Source organism: Apodemus sylvaticus, chromosome 9, assembly GCF_947179515.1.
Source record: "Apodemus sylvaticus chromosome 9, mApoSyl1.1, whole genome shotgun sequence".
Classification (NCBI taxonomy): Eukaryota; Metazoa; Chordata; class Mammalia; order Rodentia; family Muridae; genus Apodemus; species Apodemus sylvaticus.
In genome coordinates this window covers 23,819,129-23,833,160 of record NC_067480.1, presented here as the reverse complement: position 1 = coordinate 23,833,160, position 14,032 = coordinate 23,819,129, and the positions used below count along the sequence as shown (strand labels likewise).

At 47.7% G+C, this 14,032-nt stretch overlaps 1 protein-coding gene across 1 annotated transcript in view; it reads right to left on the bottom strand.

Annotated features, from left to right (window-relative positions):
* Iqca1 (IQ motif containing with AAA domain 1) overlaps window positions 1–4,118 on the bottom strand; it is a 124,394-nt gene extending 120,276 nt beyond the window's left edge. Inside the window, exon 1 of the mRNA XM_052193405.1 lies at window positions 4,033–4,118. Within this exon, the coding sequence (XP_052049365.1) occupies window positions 4,033–4,118 (86 nt within the window). The remainder of the gene's footprint in view (window positions 1–4,032) is intronic.
* Window positions 4,119–14,032: the final 9,914 nt, after the last annotated feature.

Below are 14,032 nucleotides of genomic sequence, written 5' to 3'. Positions count from 1 at the left end.
TTGGGGCCGTGGGGGTGACAATAGTCCCCGTGGGTTTCTACTGGACTGGAGAGTCGTAGCGTATCTGCCATGGTGGCAGACAAAGGCTATTCTGGCCCTTGCAGCATGAGTTATCTCTGAGAGTCTAGGCTCCTGGTCACTGGTGTCAGCCATACTTGTAATAGGGGCACACAAAAACCTGCGATTACTCTTCCTGCATGCAAGTTCAGCTGGCTCCTGTCTAGCTTCTGCAACAGGAGAATTCTTGTGTGTGATCAAACTCCCATGCCGATCTCCCTTAATTCTTCCTGACCGCTGTAGGTTGGTAGATTGTGATGGTTTTCCTCTGCCTGTGTCCTTTGAATAAAAAAACAAGGCTGCCACCTCCCCAAGAAGAGACAGTGGGCACTTGTTTGCCTCATCCAGAGGTCCTTCCTGTCCACCCTGTCTATGCCTGGGTGGCTGCTGTATCCTAGTGTTTCATGGGGTGCTCATGGCCAGGGGAACCATCAGCCTGCAATGCCATCTGTCATAGTGGTTCATCATCCTATCAAGGTCCCTGCAGTCCCTCAAATCTAACTAGTGTCCCTGATGAAAGTGTTTCCCCTGCCAAAGCCCAGGAGCCCTCTTCAGCACATCTCAGTCAAAAGGCACAGCACGTGTTAATCAACAGTCACTAAACCTGCCCTGTCCCAGCTGTCCTGTCCTCAGCTGTTCCCGGGATGAGGACAGGGCCAGGTGCTGCGGACACATGGCTCCTTCTTTGTATTTAGAGCCTCATCCTTACCCACGAGGCCAGAGCCACAGGCTGGGACCTTCCTGTTGCCCTGGTGTGTTTGTGGGGAACCCAAGGCAATGCACTCTTAGCTCTGCTGCTTTGTCTACCTCCTCAGAAATCATTTTAATGATCTGCACCGCTTCCTGGGATCATAGGAAGTTCACAGTCCTCCCGTTCGACCTTCTTATCAGTAAGACATTAGTTCTCTGCTGTAACTCCTCACGGCTGCAGTCTTTGTGACCCCATGATAATCCTGTCAAAGCAGGGATTCGGCTTCCCAGGCACACCTCAGTGTCTACTCCAGCCAAGACCTTATCTGCCTAGACTCGCAGAGATAACTCATGCTGCAAGAGCCAGCAGAGCCTTTCCTGCCACCAGGAAAGGCACAGTACCACTGTCCCATGGGGACTCTGGAAACCCTTTCTCAAGGTCCCACTGCCCTCTTGCCTCCTTTCCTAACACCTGCCCATTTACCAGAAATAACAAGACAAATAAAGGCAGGAAAGCCCTGCACTAAGGGACCAAGGGACAAACATCCAACATAATAGGACAAGAGGCTCTCAGGGCTTGCTAGGAAAGTCCCCGGGGGGGGGGGGGGGAGACAAACAGGTAACTTTGATGGGGGATGGTGATGGTTAATCTCCTAGAGACACAATCACCTCTAGACTTCCAGGGATGCCTGGGTTCTGACCCCTCTGACCTCTGAGCTATTGGTGGGTGTTCAGAGGTCACCACACAGGCCTTCATGTATGGTGAAGTTTCTTCTTTGCCTCCAAGAACACTTTGGCACCCGTGGTCTGTTGTGCAGGACATCTGAGGCCTAAGCCATTACTCTACTTTGTCCTTCTGGAGAGTGCCTTGCTGTGATACCTCATCTGCAGTCGCCATGTTTTTGTCTTAAATTACAGATGCCTTATTTCACGTGAAATGTGAATGTCTTCTTGACCAGCCTCCTGACAAGACTACCAGATCTCATCCTTTTGACATATATGAAGTCAATAGGACAAATGCTGACTGGTGCTTCCTCCCACTATGAAAGGATAGTACTTCTTGCAGTAGCCTGGAAGCATAGTACTCCACTCAGTGCTGTGCTAAGTACTCTACTTGATACTATGCAAAGCATAGTGCTCTGTGAAGCCATAGAAAGGGGAGCTCTGATAGGGATTTAGCCTTTGGAGGAGAGTGGGAGACAAAGGCAGAGTGTCAATAGGCCCCCGAGTGCAAAGTCCTCTGTGACTGTAGAAGATAGAGGGTCCCTTTGCCTGGGGCACAGTAAACGGTTTTATACAGAAGGGGGAGCAAGTTGGCTATGTGGACTTTGATCAGAGGAAGTGAGGAGAACATTCCAGGTAGAAGAAACAGAGTGAACTCAGGTACGGTGTGGAGATGGAGGGCATGCTCAGTGGCGTGCAAAGCTTCCAATCAATATGGAAACAGGCTTGTCACCGTGGGTGAATATATTCAGCTGTGGACAAGGATACTGTACTGACTCATGTGTCTACTCCAGAAGCAATGGACTATAGACCAGGCAGGGAGTTTGCATGATCGGGAGGCGAGCGCCAATGCAAAGACAGGAAGCTCAGGCAGGTGGATAAATAAGACATACGTTCTACATACTGTGAGTGACATACAGCCATGAGAAGGAATGAAGATCAGACACAGGTGTAGACATGTATGAACCTGGAGACTATTGTATAGTCCAAATAAGCCAGACATACGAGGACACAGACTGTCTGACCTCGCTTAATATGAGGTATTAAGATTATGTAAATTCACAGAGAGGGATTGGAAGTTTCCGTGGACTAGGGAAGGGTCTGGGGAAGGGTGAGAGGGTTCTGAGAATCATGAGACATGAGGCAACATTTCGAAACTACAGAGGCACCTGTGCAACCCAGGGAATTCACTTGACTCTGTGGAGTTGTGCATTTACCACGATAAAATTGACAACTTTAAAAATGTTTATCTTCATTGTATATGTATGGGCATTAGCCTCCGTGTATATCTGTGTGAAGCATGTGCACAGTACCCATGGAGGCCACAAGAGGGTGTAGAATCTTCTAGAACTGGAGCTACAGAGGTCATGAGCTGCCCTGTGGGTGCTAGAAACCACACCCAGGTCCCCTGGAAAAGCAGCCAGTGCTCGTAACCACTGAGCCATCCCCTCCATCCTCCCCCCCCCCCCAAATCACTTGATTTTAAAACTGTATCAGGAGGTACCTTTGAATACAGACTTCTCTCTTTTCAGGAAACTCCTGTGCTCTCCCAGCACACAGCTACCCATCCTGAGTGCTCTGGTGACGAGGCTTGACCCCTAAGGCCAGAGACCTAAGCCACAGCAAGCACTTTCGGTAACTCTGGGAAGTTTTCTTCAAGACTGCAGCTTTGTGCCAGGAAGACCACACCCACAGGTCACATCTCTTTGGGGACAGCGGGAAGTTGTGTCCTTTCTTTACCCCATTGCATCACACATTTCCTATAATATCACTGGCACGTGGACCTTGCTCATAATTCTGCACAGCACAGGTCATGGCTTATCCCCCCATTAGCTCTTTATAATAGTCGCTATTAGAAAGCAGGTCGTGTAGCAGGAAGCAATGTTATACATTGGATGTTTAATCAACACAAGTAAAACTATGGTCAATCAACATGTATAGGTCCCGTTCTTCCATCTTGAATTGATGCCAGTAACACCTTTAAAACCCAGTCTGGCTCTACAGAGTAAGTCTTTTGTGTCACTCCAAGTACATGGTGATGTGTCTCTTGATAGATTTTTTTAAAAGGGGATTAATTTTGATATTAATATGCATGTGGGTTTGTGTCTCTCTGTGGGTGTGCATATAAGTGCAGTGCCTGAAGAGGCCAGAAGAGGGCGTCAGACATCCCGAAACTGGTATTAGCAGCAGTTGTGCTCTGCCTGGCGTTGGAGTTAGAACTGCGCATGGGTCCTCTGAAAGAGCAGCATATACTCTTAATTATTGAGCCACAATCCCTCTCGAGTTTTTTGTTTTTGTTTTTAAACCGCTGTGTGTTGCTAAAACTGGGTAGTGTGGCCTTGTGTGTTTACATCAGAGTGATCAGCTGACCCTCATGGTTTCAAAGATGGACTTGGCATCAGCTACTTAAAAGGAAGAAAGGTTCATATTGACTCCCAGTTTCGGAGGTGTGTGTCCATCATGGAGGGGACACTGAGGGAAGCAGACTGCTTGCTCCTGGAGTCCTGGAAGTAGAGAAAAGTCCAGGGGCAAATAGTTCTCGAAGGATCCTCAACCAGGTACCTGCTTCTAGTAGCTGCTAAGTTTCCCACCACAGCCTCTGAAAACAGCGCCACCAGCTGGACCCATCGTTGCAATTCAGGAGTCATCCGGACAGAGGGACACTTTCAGGGACAAACTCGGCCAGACTCCTCTGATAATCAGGGCTGTGACAATGTTGCATTGTCTGCAGTGTTCCTCGCTGAACCGCTGAACCGAGGTAGGAGGAGTAGAGTCCGTGGAGATGAGTTGCCTCAGGCTGCGTGGAGTCTGGAGCGCGGGAGTCGAACAGTACTTCCGGACCCAGTCGTCGTTTGATGGGCACTTCAAGGCCCTGCTAGAAGAAAGCGAGGAGTTTCCGGTTGACTTTGATTCTGTCCCGCTCGCTGCTCAGGTGCTGCAGAAAGAGCCGAGCACCAGGCTAGATGAAAGCCGAGGTACCTGAAGCTCACTCGGAATGGGCAGGCCCCGCTCCTCCGAACCGAGATGTAAGAAACACTTCTGTGCTAATGTCATTCTTCAGAGAGGAGCGGTTCAAGATGACAGCTCCCGAGCTGGCTGCTGTCGTGGGCCACTTTTACAGTAGGCGTCAAGTCCGTACAGAAGAAGTGGATGATCCCTGGGTTTGTTACATTTGTAACTTGTATCTGGACCCGGGTGACAGCTGCCTTTCACTAATGTGGGTTTGTTAAGGCTTATGCTGATGGGACCCTCGCCAAGGAAACCCTGTCTCGAAAAATTAAAAAAAAAATTATGAGAGAGACAGCCACAAGGTCCTTGGGGAGTTACAGTTTGTGACAGGGAGACTTCTGACTCTTCTCAGGCAGTTATGGGGATTAAATAGATACTCCTGGAAGACACTGAAGGTAAATTTGATCCTGCCTTCTGCTGAGAATTAGGTAGGTCCTTAAGCTATGTGACATCTAAGGTTCTCTTCAGAACCAACGGCGTTCAGACTTGGGGGCTGCCAGGAACATGTCTCTCTCTCTCTCTCTCTCTCTCTCTCTCTCTCTCTCTCTCTCTCTCTCTCTCTGTGTGTGTGTGTGTGTGTGTGTGTGTGTCTGTGTGTGTGTTGGGGGGCACATATGAACATGTGTGTATGTATGTGGCCATCTACAAGGAGGCCCAATGTTGATGTCTGAAGTCTTTCTTACGAACTCTCCCTCTACCTTATTCCTGGAAGCAGGTATCTGTTGAACCCAGAGCTCATCTATACAGTCAGTCTAGCTAACCAGCTAGTTTCACGGACTCACTGGGTCCTAATTTGGTTTCTGTTGTTGTAAAGTCATCATGACCAAAAAAGCAACTTGGGGGCCGACATCAGGCAATTTGGCTATCGCCAGGGGAAAACAAGGCAGGAGCTCAAGGCAAGAACCCAGTAGGCAGGAACTGAAGCGGGAACCCAGAGGAGTGCTGCTTACTAGCTCACTCAGCTAATTTCCTTATGCTACCCGGACTGCCTGCCCATGGGTGGCAACACCCACACCTCCTGCATCACCTAGCAACCAATAAAATGCCCCACAGATACACCCACAGGGCTATCTGATAGAAGCTATCTGTTATTCAGCTGAGAGTCCCTTCTCCCAGAAGTATCAATGTTTGTGTCAACTTGACAAACACTGAGCAGCACCCGTGACATCCCCATCTGAGTACTGGAATTCTAGGTGGCCTGCCAGGGCCTCTGGGGATTTGCATCTGCCCTCAGGGCTTAAGCTTGGACAGCAAGCACTTTGACCTTGGAACCATCTCTTTAGCCCCCAAGGACTAGCCAAACATCTTAGGGCAGAGGCCAGGCATCCAGTGCCAGCTCCACACAGGTCTCCAGATGAGAGCTTTGCACAGGTGTCCTTGGGAGCAGCTGTCCTTGAAACCCTGCCAGGCCAGGTCATTCCCAGGCTGCACGGCGTGGGGCTGCCAATCTTGGCTTCTCTCCAGTTGTCACAATTGTGTATCCTGGAAATGAGTCTGATTTGGTCAACTCCGCTGAGAGGAAGTTGTTGAACTAAAGGGGACGAAAGCAGCTGAACACAACATTCTGGACAGTTTCCGGGAGGAAAAAAAATAAAGGCTCCCACAGACACCAGGGCTGAATTATGTCAGGTAAAGTTCACTTCCCCTGGGAAATGTGTGTGCCTGTAGCTGTATGTTTGTGTATGCCTGTGAATATGTACATGGGTGTGTGCTTGTGAGCATGTGTGAGTGTGTGTATGCATGTGTGTGAGGCTTGTGTGCATGTGTGTGAGGTGTGCGCCTGTGTGTGGTGCCTGTGAGCATGTGTGAGAGAGTGTGTGTATGCATGTGTGTGAGGCTTGTGTGCATGTGTGTGAGGTGTGTGCATGTGTATGTGCCTGTGAGCATGTGTGAGAGTGTGTATGCTTGTGTGTGTGTGCCTGTGAGTGTATATGAGAAAGTTTGTGTATGCATATGTGAGTGTATGTGTGTGTGTGTGTGTGTGTGTGTGTGCGCGCGCGCGTGCATGTCTTCTAAGCCATCTCTGTCATCTATAAATAAAAGCGGCCCGCGTGAGAACAGAGTGCAAAGACTCTCCACAGCGCAGCGCAGGGCGTTGTTTTTATTGTTGTCCTGTTTTTTCCCAAACACCGAGGCAGCCTTCCTAACCCCAGCAGAGGTCACTTCTCATTGTCTGGACACCTGCTCTCTTGGAAAAGGAACACAACTTCCCCCAAGCCATTGAGAAATCCAGCCCCCCTCCCACCCATGACGGTCTCCCATATTTCACTCCCGATAAATACTTCCGAGTAAATAACACGTGTCCATCCAGTTTCTGCCGGTTTGTTTTGGGGTTCTGCGTCTCGTCTCTTGCCATATCATTTTTCACAAGGCTTATAATAAGACAATGGCCTTGGTACCCGTGGCATGGAGCTGATTGCAAACAACAGCTGGCCTGTTCATAAAACAAAAGTGACATGTTTAGTCACCCATGAGACGGGGGTGGGGGGGGGGAGACAAGGATTACCAACAGCCCGACAACATAAGCAAGGCGCAGCTGAAGAGGAGGGAAGTTGGCTACTTGTTTTTTTTTTTTTTTTTTTTTTTGTCTTCCCTATTAAACCGTCAGGATTTCTAGAAACATCTTAGTTTTAAAGACAGAAGGCTGGAAGACTGACTGTTTGCTGCTTCCCCTTACCACCCCCAGCCTCAGCCCCTGCTGCTTCCCACGCTGGATTCAGTTTACCTTCAAGTTCAGCCTTCCCTAGGCCTAGCCTTGACCCAGACCAGGGTGAGCCTGGTGTAAACCCTTGTCTCCTGAAGGTTGAGCTTCATCTGTGGCACTTCCCCAGCACCTTACAGACTCAGGCTTCAGATCATGAAGTCTGCTTGTGCTGTGGAGGAGTCTAAATACCAAAGGAAAACCCTTCTGGGGCTGTGCCTGCTTCAGCACCTCAGTCTGTTGTACGGCTGGTCCCTCTCATGCCAAAGACATTTCTATGGAGTCAACCTTGATTGTCTCAGAGAGACAGCATTTCAGAAAACAGCTGGAGAGATGGCTCAGTGGTTAAGGACACTTGCTGCTGCTCTTCCAAAGTTCGGGGTTCAGTTGCCAGTACCCACAACAGCTCACAAGAGCCCATAGCTTCCCATTCCCAGGGGTCCCCTGCCTCGCCGGCACTGCCCTTACATGCAGGCACCCACACACAGATGCACAGGCATACATGTCATTAAAAACATAAAAATAGATCTTACAGAACAAAAGCTCCATGAAACTGGGTTCACGAAGAAATACCAGTCTGGGCTACCATTGGGGGTTCTCTGCACTGCTCAGCTGCCCATGTTCAGAATTCGAAAGGTTTTGTCCATGTGCTTATGTGGGATAATCGGTCTGTGACTTTAACAACTGTGTCCTGTCAATGTTATCGAGGTTATGTTGGCTTCACAAGATGGGATGCGTTCCTTTCTGAGAATGTACGTAAGGTCGGTATTGGGTCTTCATGCTTGATAGAAACCAGCTGGGTCTGGAATTTTCTTTGCGGAAGGTTTTCAATGAAGAAATGTCAATATAGCATCTAGCACAGCGTGACCTTCCTGTTTCATTAGGTTGTGTTTTGCACCCGACAGTTTGATCATTTCATGGAAGTTGTGGGATTTCTTTTATTCAATTGCGTGTGATACTTGACACTGTCACTTTAGTATCTATAGGCTCTGTGGCGACTGCACACAGTCTCTCTAATATCAGGGAGATCTTTGGTGACCCCACACCATCTCTCTAATATCAGTGGGGTGTGAATAACACCATGTTATCTCTTTAATACCTGTAGCGTCTGTGGTGACCACGCCCCCTCCGCCACCTTTGCCATGCCTGCCTGATAGCCACTGCTTTGCTGTTTTCTTTGTCTTTCATCCATTCAGTATTTTTGGAGGCTGCCCTTGGCTGATTAATTTTCTTATTTATTTCTTACTTTAGCCATCTGCTGTTGCGTAACAAATGAGCACCCCTGCCTCACAGTATAACTTAGACGACATGTCACACAGATTGACCCTGAGTTCTGTGGTCAGCAATGGGTACAGGTGTCCCTGCCTGAAGATTGCTCACAGGCTGAGGAGTCAAGGGGTCAGCACAAAGGTGTCACCCAACCGCCTGGCTTGGGGGTGGGAGCAGGTTCTGACTCACAGAGCTGTCGGCAGGGTGGGGTCCTCTACCCTCAGCTGTCGGCTTGACGGATCTAGAGTTCTCTGTTGGCACTGGCTGGAAGAGGCTTCCTTTGTTCCAGTCCACAGTGGGGGTGAGGGACTTGCCACAGGCTGGTTGCAGCATGGTGACTAACTCTGGGAGAATGAGCAAGCAGGATGGAGCTGGAAGGAATGGGGGTGGGGGGGGGGAGGGGAGGGAACTGCGGAGGGGGAGGGGAGCCAGAGACACCTGGGTACTTCTCCTAGAAGCCAGGAAGTCAGAAGCTATGACTTCCTGCTTTACTTTTAAGTTCAGTACTTCCTAGTACCCCCCCCCCCCAAAAAAAAAACCCAAAACAAGAGGGTCACAGATTCAGTCCATTCTACGATTTCTGTGATAAGAGTTCAATAGCCTCTGAGGAATGGAGCAGCGTTATTAGTATTTAGCATTGGCTATTAATATTTTGATTACTGATTCCCTTAGTCTTTTAGGTTCCTTCTCAATGGATTGTACCTTTGTACAAAATTCTTGACTGATGCTCTCTGCCTCTGAATTGTGTTTTAGCTTCTGCCCTTGTCATGTTTTGGCCGTGTCTAGACCCAGTGATAAACAGCAGGCAGCACGGGGTATTTAATGATCAAGGCAGCTCCTTCCCACCTGAAGCTCTGGTGGCTTTTTCATAGCTGTAGCTGATGGAGCTCAGGCAGTTGTTATGCAAAGGGACTGGGGTCAGGAAACACTGCACTGTAGAGTCAGGACTTCACAATGGGCATTCAAAACCAAATACACTTACATTGCTTCTTTATTTGTGTGTGTTTATGTGTGTCTCTGCATGAGAGTATGTCTGTGGGCATACACATGCCACAATGTGCACGTGAAGGTCAGAGGACAACTCTGTGGGTCCCTGGGTTGAACTCAGGTTATCAGAGCTGGCTACCAGCAGATCCTCAATAACCTCCCTCTCTGTCTCCCTGTCTTCTTTAGGTTGATCTGGTTGATTCTAAAAGTGGACCTGTTAGGAATTCTTGGTTTTAGAGTAGTGGGCAGCCAAGAGGAGGAAGAGGAAATGCTGAGTGACTGGGACAGAGTCTTACCACATGGTCCCCATCACAGCCCCTCATAGGCTCCAGGCCATTTAGTCCAGAAAGAAACAAAGTCTTTGGGATGGTAACAGGCCAATAGAATTAACCTTCCCGCCTGGCTCTGTCTGCTTTGTCCCCATGCAAAGCAGACAGTGTTCAGACTTTGGCCATTTAGTGATTTCAAGTGGATTTCTCACAGCAAGCACGCTTTGATACCTGGTTCAAGTGTCCATGGGGGAATCGCACAGTACCTGGAGTGAGATTGTTGGAGAGCTCTGTTCCTTGGGGACCTGCTCCTTTCACACCTTAAGTTCAAGTCCTTTCCTTTAGCTGACTGAGCTCCCAGAAGAGATCAGAAAGTTTGGCAAGGGACCTGAAAACTGGGCAAGGTTCCACTCACAGCCAGACCTGCCCAGCAGCAAGATTGTGAAAGTTGGCTTACTAGAGAAAGCAAGAATACGGACTGGGGCAGAGGCCAGCAGGAAGGGAGAGCCTGGCCTGTTTGGGTTGTCTGGTGACTCGAAGGCCAGATCTTAGGGCAGCTCCTTACCCTGCTTGACACCTCCTTTTTTTTTTTTTCTACTCTGTCCTAGGTAAGATAGCAAATTATTCCAAAAAGCATTTGGGAGATTTAGATGGTTTTAAGAAAAGTGACCTTAAAAAAAAACTGCTTCTGTTCTCAAAGGTGTATATATAGAGGTGTGTATACACTACACACGTATTTTTATGAATGAAAAGATCATCTCTTGGAACTATTTTTTAAATTCTTGGAAACACATTTCTTAAAAAAAGAGTTGGCTACAAGCCCCTTTTAGCAGCTCAGCCATCTTGTCTGTCCTCCACCTTATATTCTGAAGTCAGGTCTTTTACTGATTCCATAACTCACCATTATAATTGCCGTTATAGCTAGGCAGGCTGGCCAGGCTAGTCTGGGGATTCTTCTGTTTCTGCTTCCCTAGCCTTCAGGTACACAGAGCACCATGCCCAGATTTTCTGCAATTTGAACTAAGGCCTACATGTTCTCAGCACTTTAGCCATTGATCCCCTGGCTCAGCACTTAATTCATGTAAGTTTTAGCCCTTTCCTGTTATTCTCTCACACCATGAATTCACCTTCCAATCTGGTACTGCACATCAGTCTAGGCACTGGTGTGCACGAGGCTTCCTTGGGGAACTGAGACCATCACCCCTGTTCCTTGAAATGAACCAGGGGAAGTGAGAGAACCTCAGGACCTGAAGACAGGAGGACAGGCATGTAGGACCATGTACTATATATATATATATACACACACACACACACATATATATATATACATATATATACATGTATATATAGCTATATATACAGTATATACGCAGTATGTATGTAGAGATAGATATACATATATACACACATCATATATAAACACACATATCATATATACTCACACATATCACATATATACACACACATCATATATATACACATCATATCTATACACACACATATCATATATACACACACGTATCATATATATACACACATATCATATATACACACATATCATATATACACACATCATATATACACACACATATCATATATATACACACATATCATATATACACACACATCATATATATACACACATATCATATATATACACACATATCATATATACACACACATCATATATATGCACACATATCATATATATACACACATCATATATATATATCATCATCATCACCACCACATTCCTGTGCAGTGGTTAGTCACTCACACCTTCTAGCTTTCAGAGAGACTGTGATGTCCTCAAAGATCCCAGCACGAAGGCCTGGTTGCATACACTCTCTGCTATGGCCTCTTGGGGCTGAACTTGAGTGCCATCCAGGCCATGTTCCTTCCCAAATCTCTGGATTCCTTTGTGAGCACACTCTGGTGACTGACAGGGTCATCAAGGGCTCCTCAATGCTGACCTTGGCTTTCTAGCCATGCACCCTTACCCAGTGCGCCAGTTTGCCACTCTAAAGCTGCTTGAGCCCTCTGCCATCAGCTGGAGTTTCCTCCAAGGAATGACGGTCCCATGCCCTAGCCATGAACAGAGGCGAGCCCAATTTGGGGTATGACACATCTTCTGACAGGAACAAGTAGGGTAAGGACCCATGAGCACACCAAAGCCTGCTAACCTAGCCCTCTGAGAACCAGTGAAAGGCTCCAGGTCAGAGCATAATATAAATATCTGAGGTGGGCCAGCATCCATCTTGTGGGTGAAGGAATTATTAGCGGTGTGCTGACCTGGTATGAATTTGTACAGAGCTAAGAGACATTATTGATGGTGCTTCTCATTCCTCAGGCTCTGAGAGCCACACCTGCTACTGGCATGTAAACACAGCAGGCCTGCGTTCAATAACCACTGTAAGACCCCGAACTCCCCCTGTTTAGGGCTTTGGACACTGCACTTAAGACTGACCTGGTACCACGAATTCCAGTAACACAGAGAGCTGGAGATGTCAAGCTGTTTATCACACCAGAGCTGGTTCTTATCTTCTGGGAGAAAGATTAACCAAGATAAGCCCCAGAGCTCCACGTGGACCTGTCCCCACCCTGAAGCCTTCTGCCTAGAGAACAGAATTCCAGCACCGTTTTGCCCTGACCTAGCTGAGACCCGATACCTCAAGGAGGGCCCTGGCTGAGCTCTACCCTACAGTACAACTTTCACTGGGAAACTGGCCTCAGATTCTACATCCCTCACCTCTAGGTGACCTTCAAAGGCTCAGACATCCCCCATTCTTCAGGGATGTTTCTTCCTGGCCTGGGTTCTTCCTCAGCTAAATTCTAGCACAGTTGTTTATGGTTTTAGGTTGTAAAAACCAGCTTGAGTTGACTAGCTGTTTACTGGCTGGCAGTCCCTCGAAGTGGGGGCTGATAAATCGTCTGAACTGTGTGCAGGGCCTGCTGTCTTCTCTCTGTTGGTATCTCACTCTCAGTAAAGAATTTACAAGTGTCTGTCTTGAATCTCTCTAGCCTATTTCTCATCAGCCACCTCCACCACCCCTTCCCAGGTCCGACAGTGTAAGGCTAGTTCCAGAGCCTATAGGTGCTAGGATACCTGAATGACACTTTTTGTTTGTAGAACTGGGGATTGAACCTTGGGCCTGATACATGCTAGATGATTGCTTCTTAAACTGTGGCCTCTAATGTGGGGGTTGCAGAACATTTGGCAACGGGAAAAGATTTCTGAACGGACAACCATGAAAAATTAATTCAGATTCAAACGTCAGTGGATCTGAGGGGTTCTGGCAGAACTCGCCTGGACTGAATCACACAGCTGCACTGCACGCACACACAGGCTGCACTTCGGGGAGCCTCGGGCCACATGACCCCAGCGAGCATGGAAATGCCTCGAGTCAGGCCTGAGAGACTGAGGCACACCATGGACTGCAGGAGTTTTACTGTGCACACAGAGTCTGTTGCTCTCGTAGGAGCCGTGTCTTGGAAAGCAAAGATCTCTGCTCTTATCCCACCAGCCTTCCTCCGCATATGCCAATCGGGTTGATTTACTGTGTTGGATCGTGTTAGAATGTCTAATTCTAAGAACAGTTTGAGTTGTGGGCTTTAGTTTCTTTTTTCTTTCTTTCTTTCTTTCTTTTTTCAAACTTTCCATAAAGTTTGGCTTGGAATTGGGATGGAATTCCCAGCAATTTCTGAAGTAGGGTTAAACATATTTCTGCCAGTTTGTACCATGTATTTATATGAAGGAGTTTTCCTATTAATTAATTAATTAATTAATTAATTTACTTTACATCCTGATTGGAGCTTCCCCTCTTTCCTCTCTTCCCTGTGCCCCTCCCTTTCTCATCAGAGAAGGGGAAACCTCCCATAGATATCAAACCACCTTGGCATATCGAGCTGTAGTAGGTAGGACTGGACATCTTCTTCTACTGAGGCTAGACAAGGCTGTCCAACTAGGGGAAAGGGATTCAAAGGCAGGCCACAGAGTCAGAGATAGCCCTGCTCCTGCTGTTAGAGGTCCCACAGGAGGACCAAACAGTTCTCTTAGCATCAATGGCTACAAAACACCAGTCAGGGCTGAAAACCATTGAGGATACCTTTCAGCCAATCAACTGTGAGCAAACAAATACATTTTTTTTCTTTTTCAGGTGTTTATGTCAGGCATTCTATCACAGTGACTAAAAGCTAACACGAGCTAAAATATATCACTACAGTCCAAGGTCAGGGCTCCAGAAGATCTGGGACAAGAGGCAGGTGGCTGCTGCGGACCTCACTCTCCGCAGCTGTGAGCCTCGAGCTCTGCTTGATAATGGGCCTG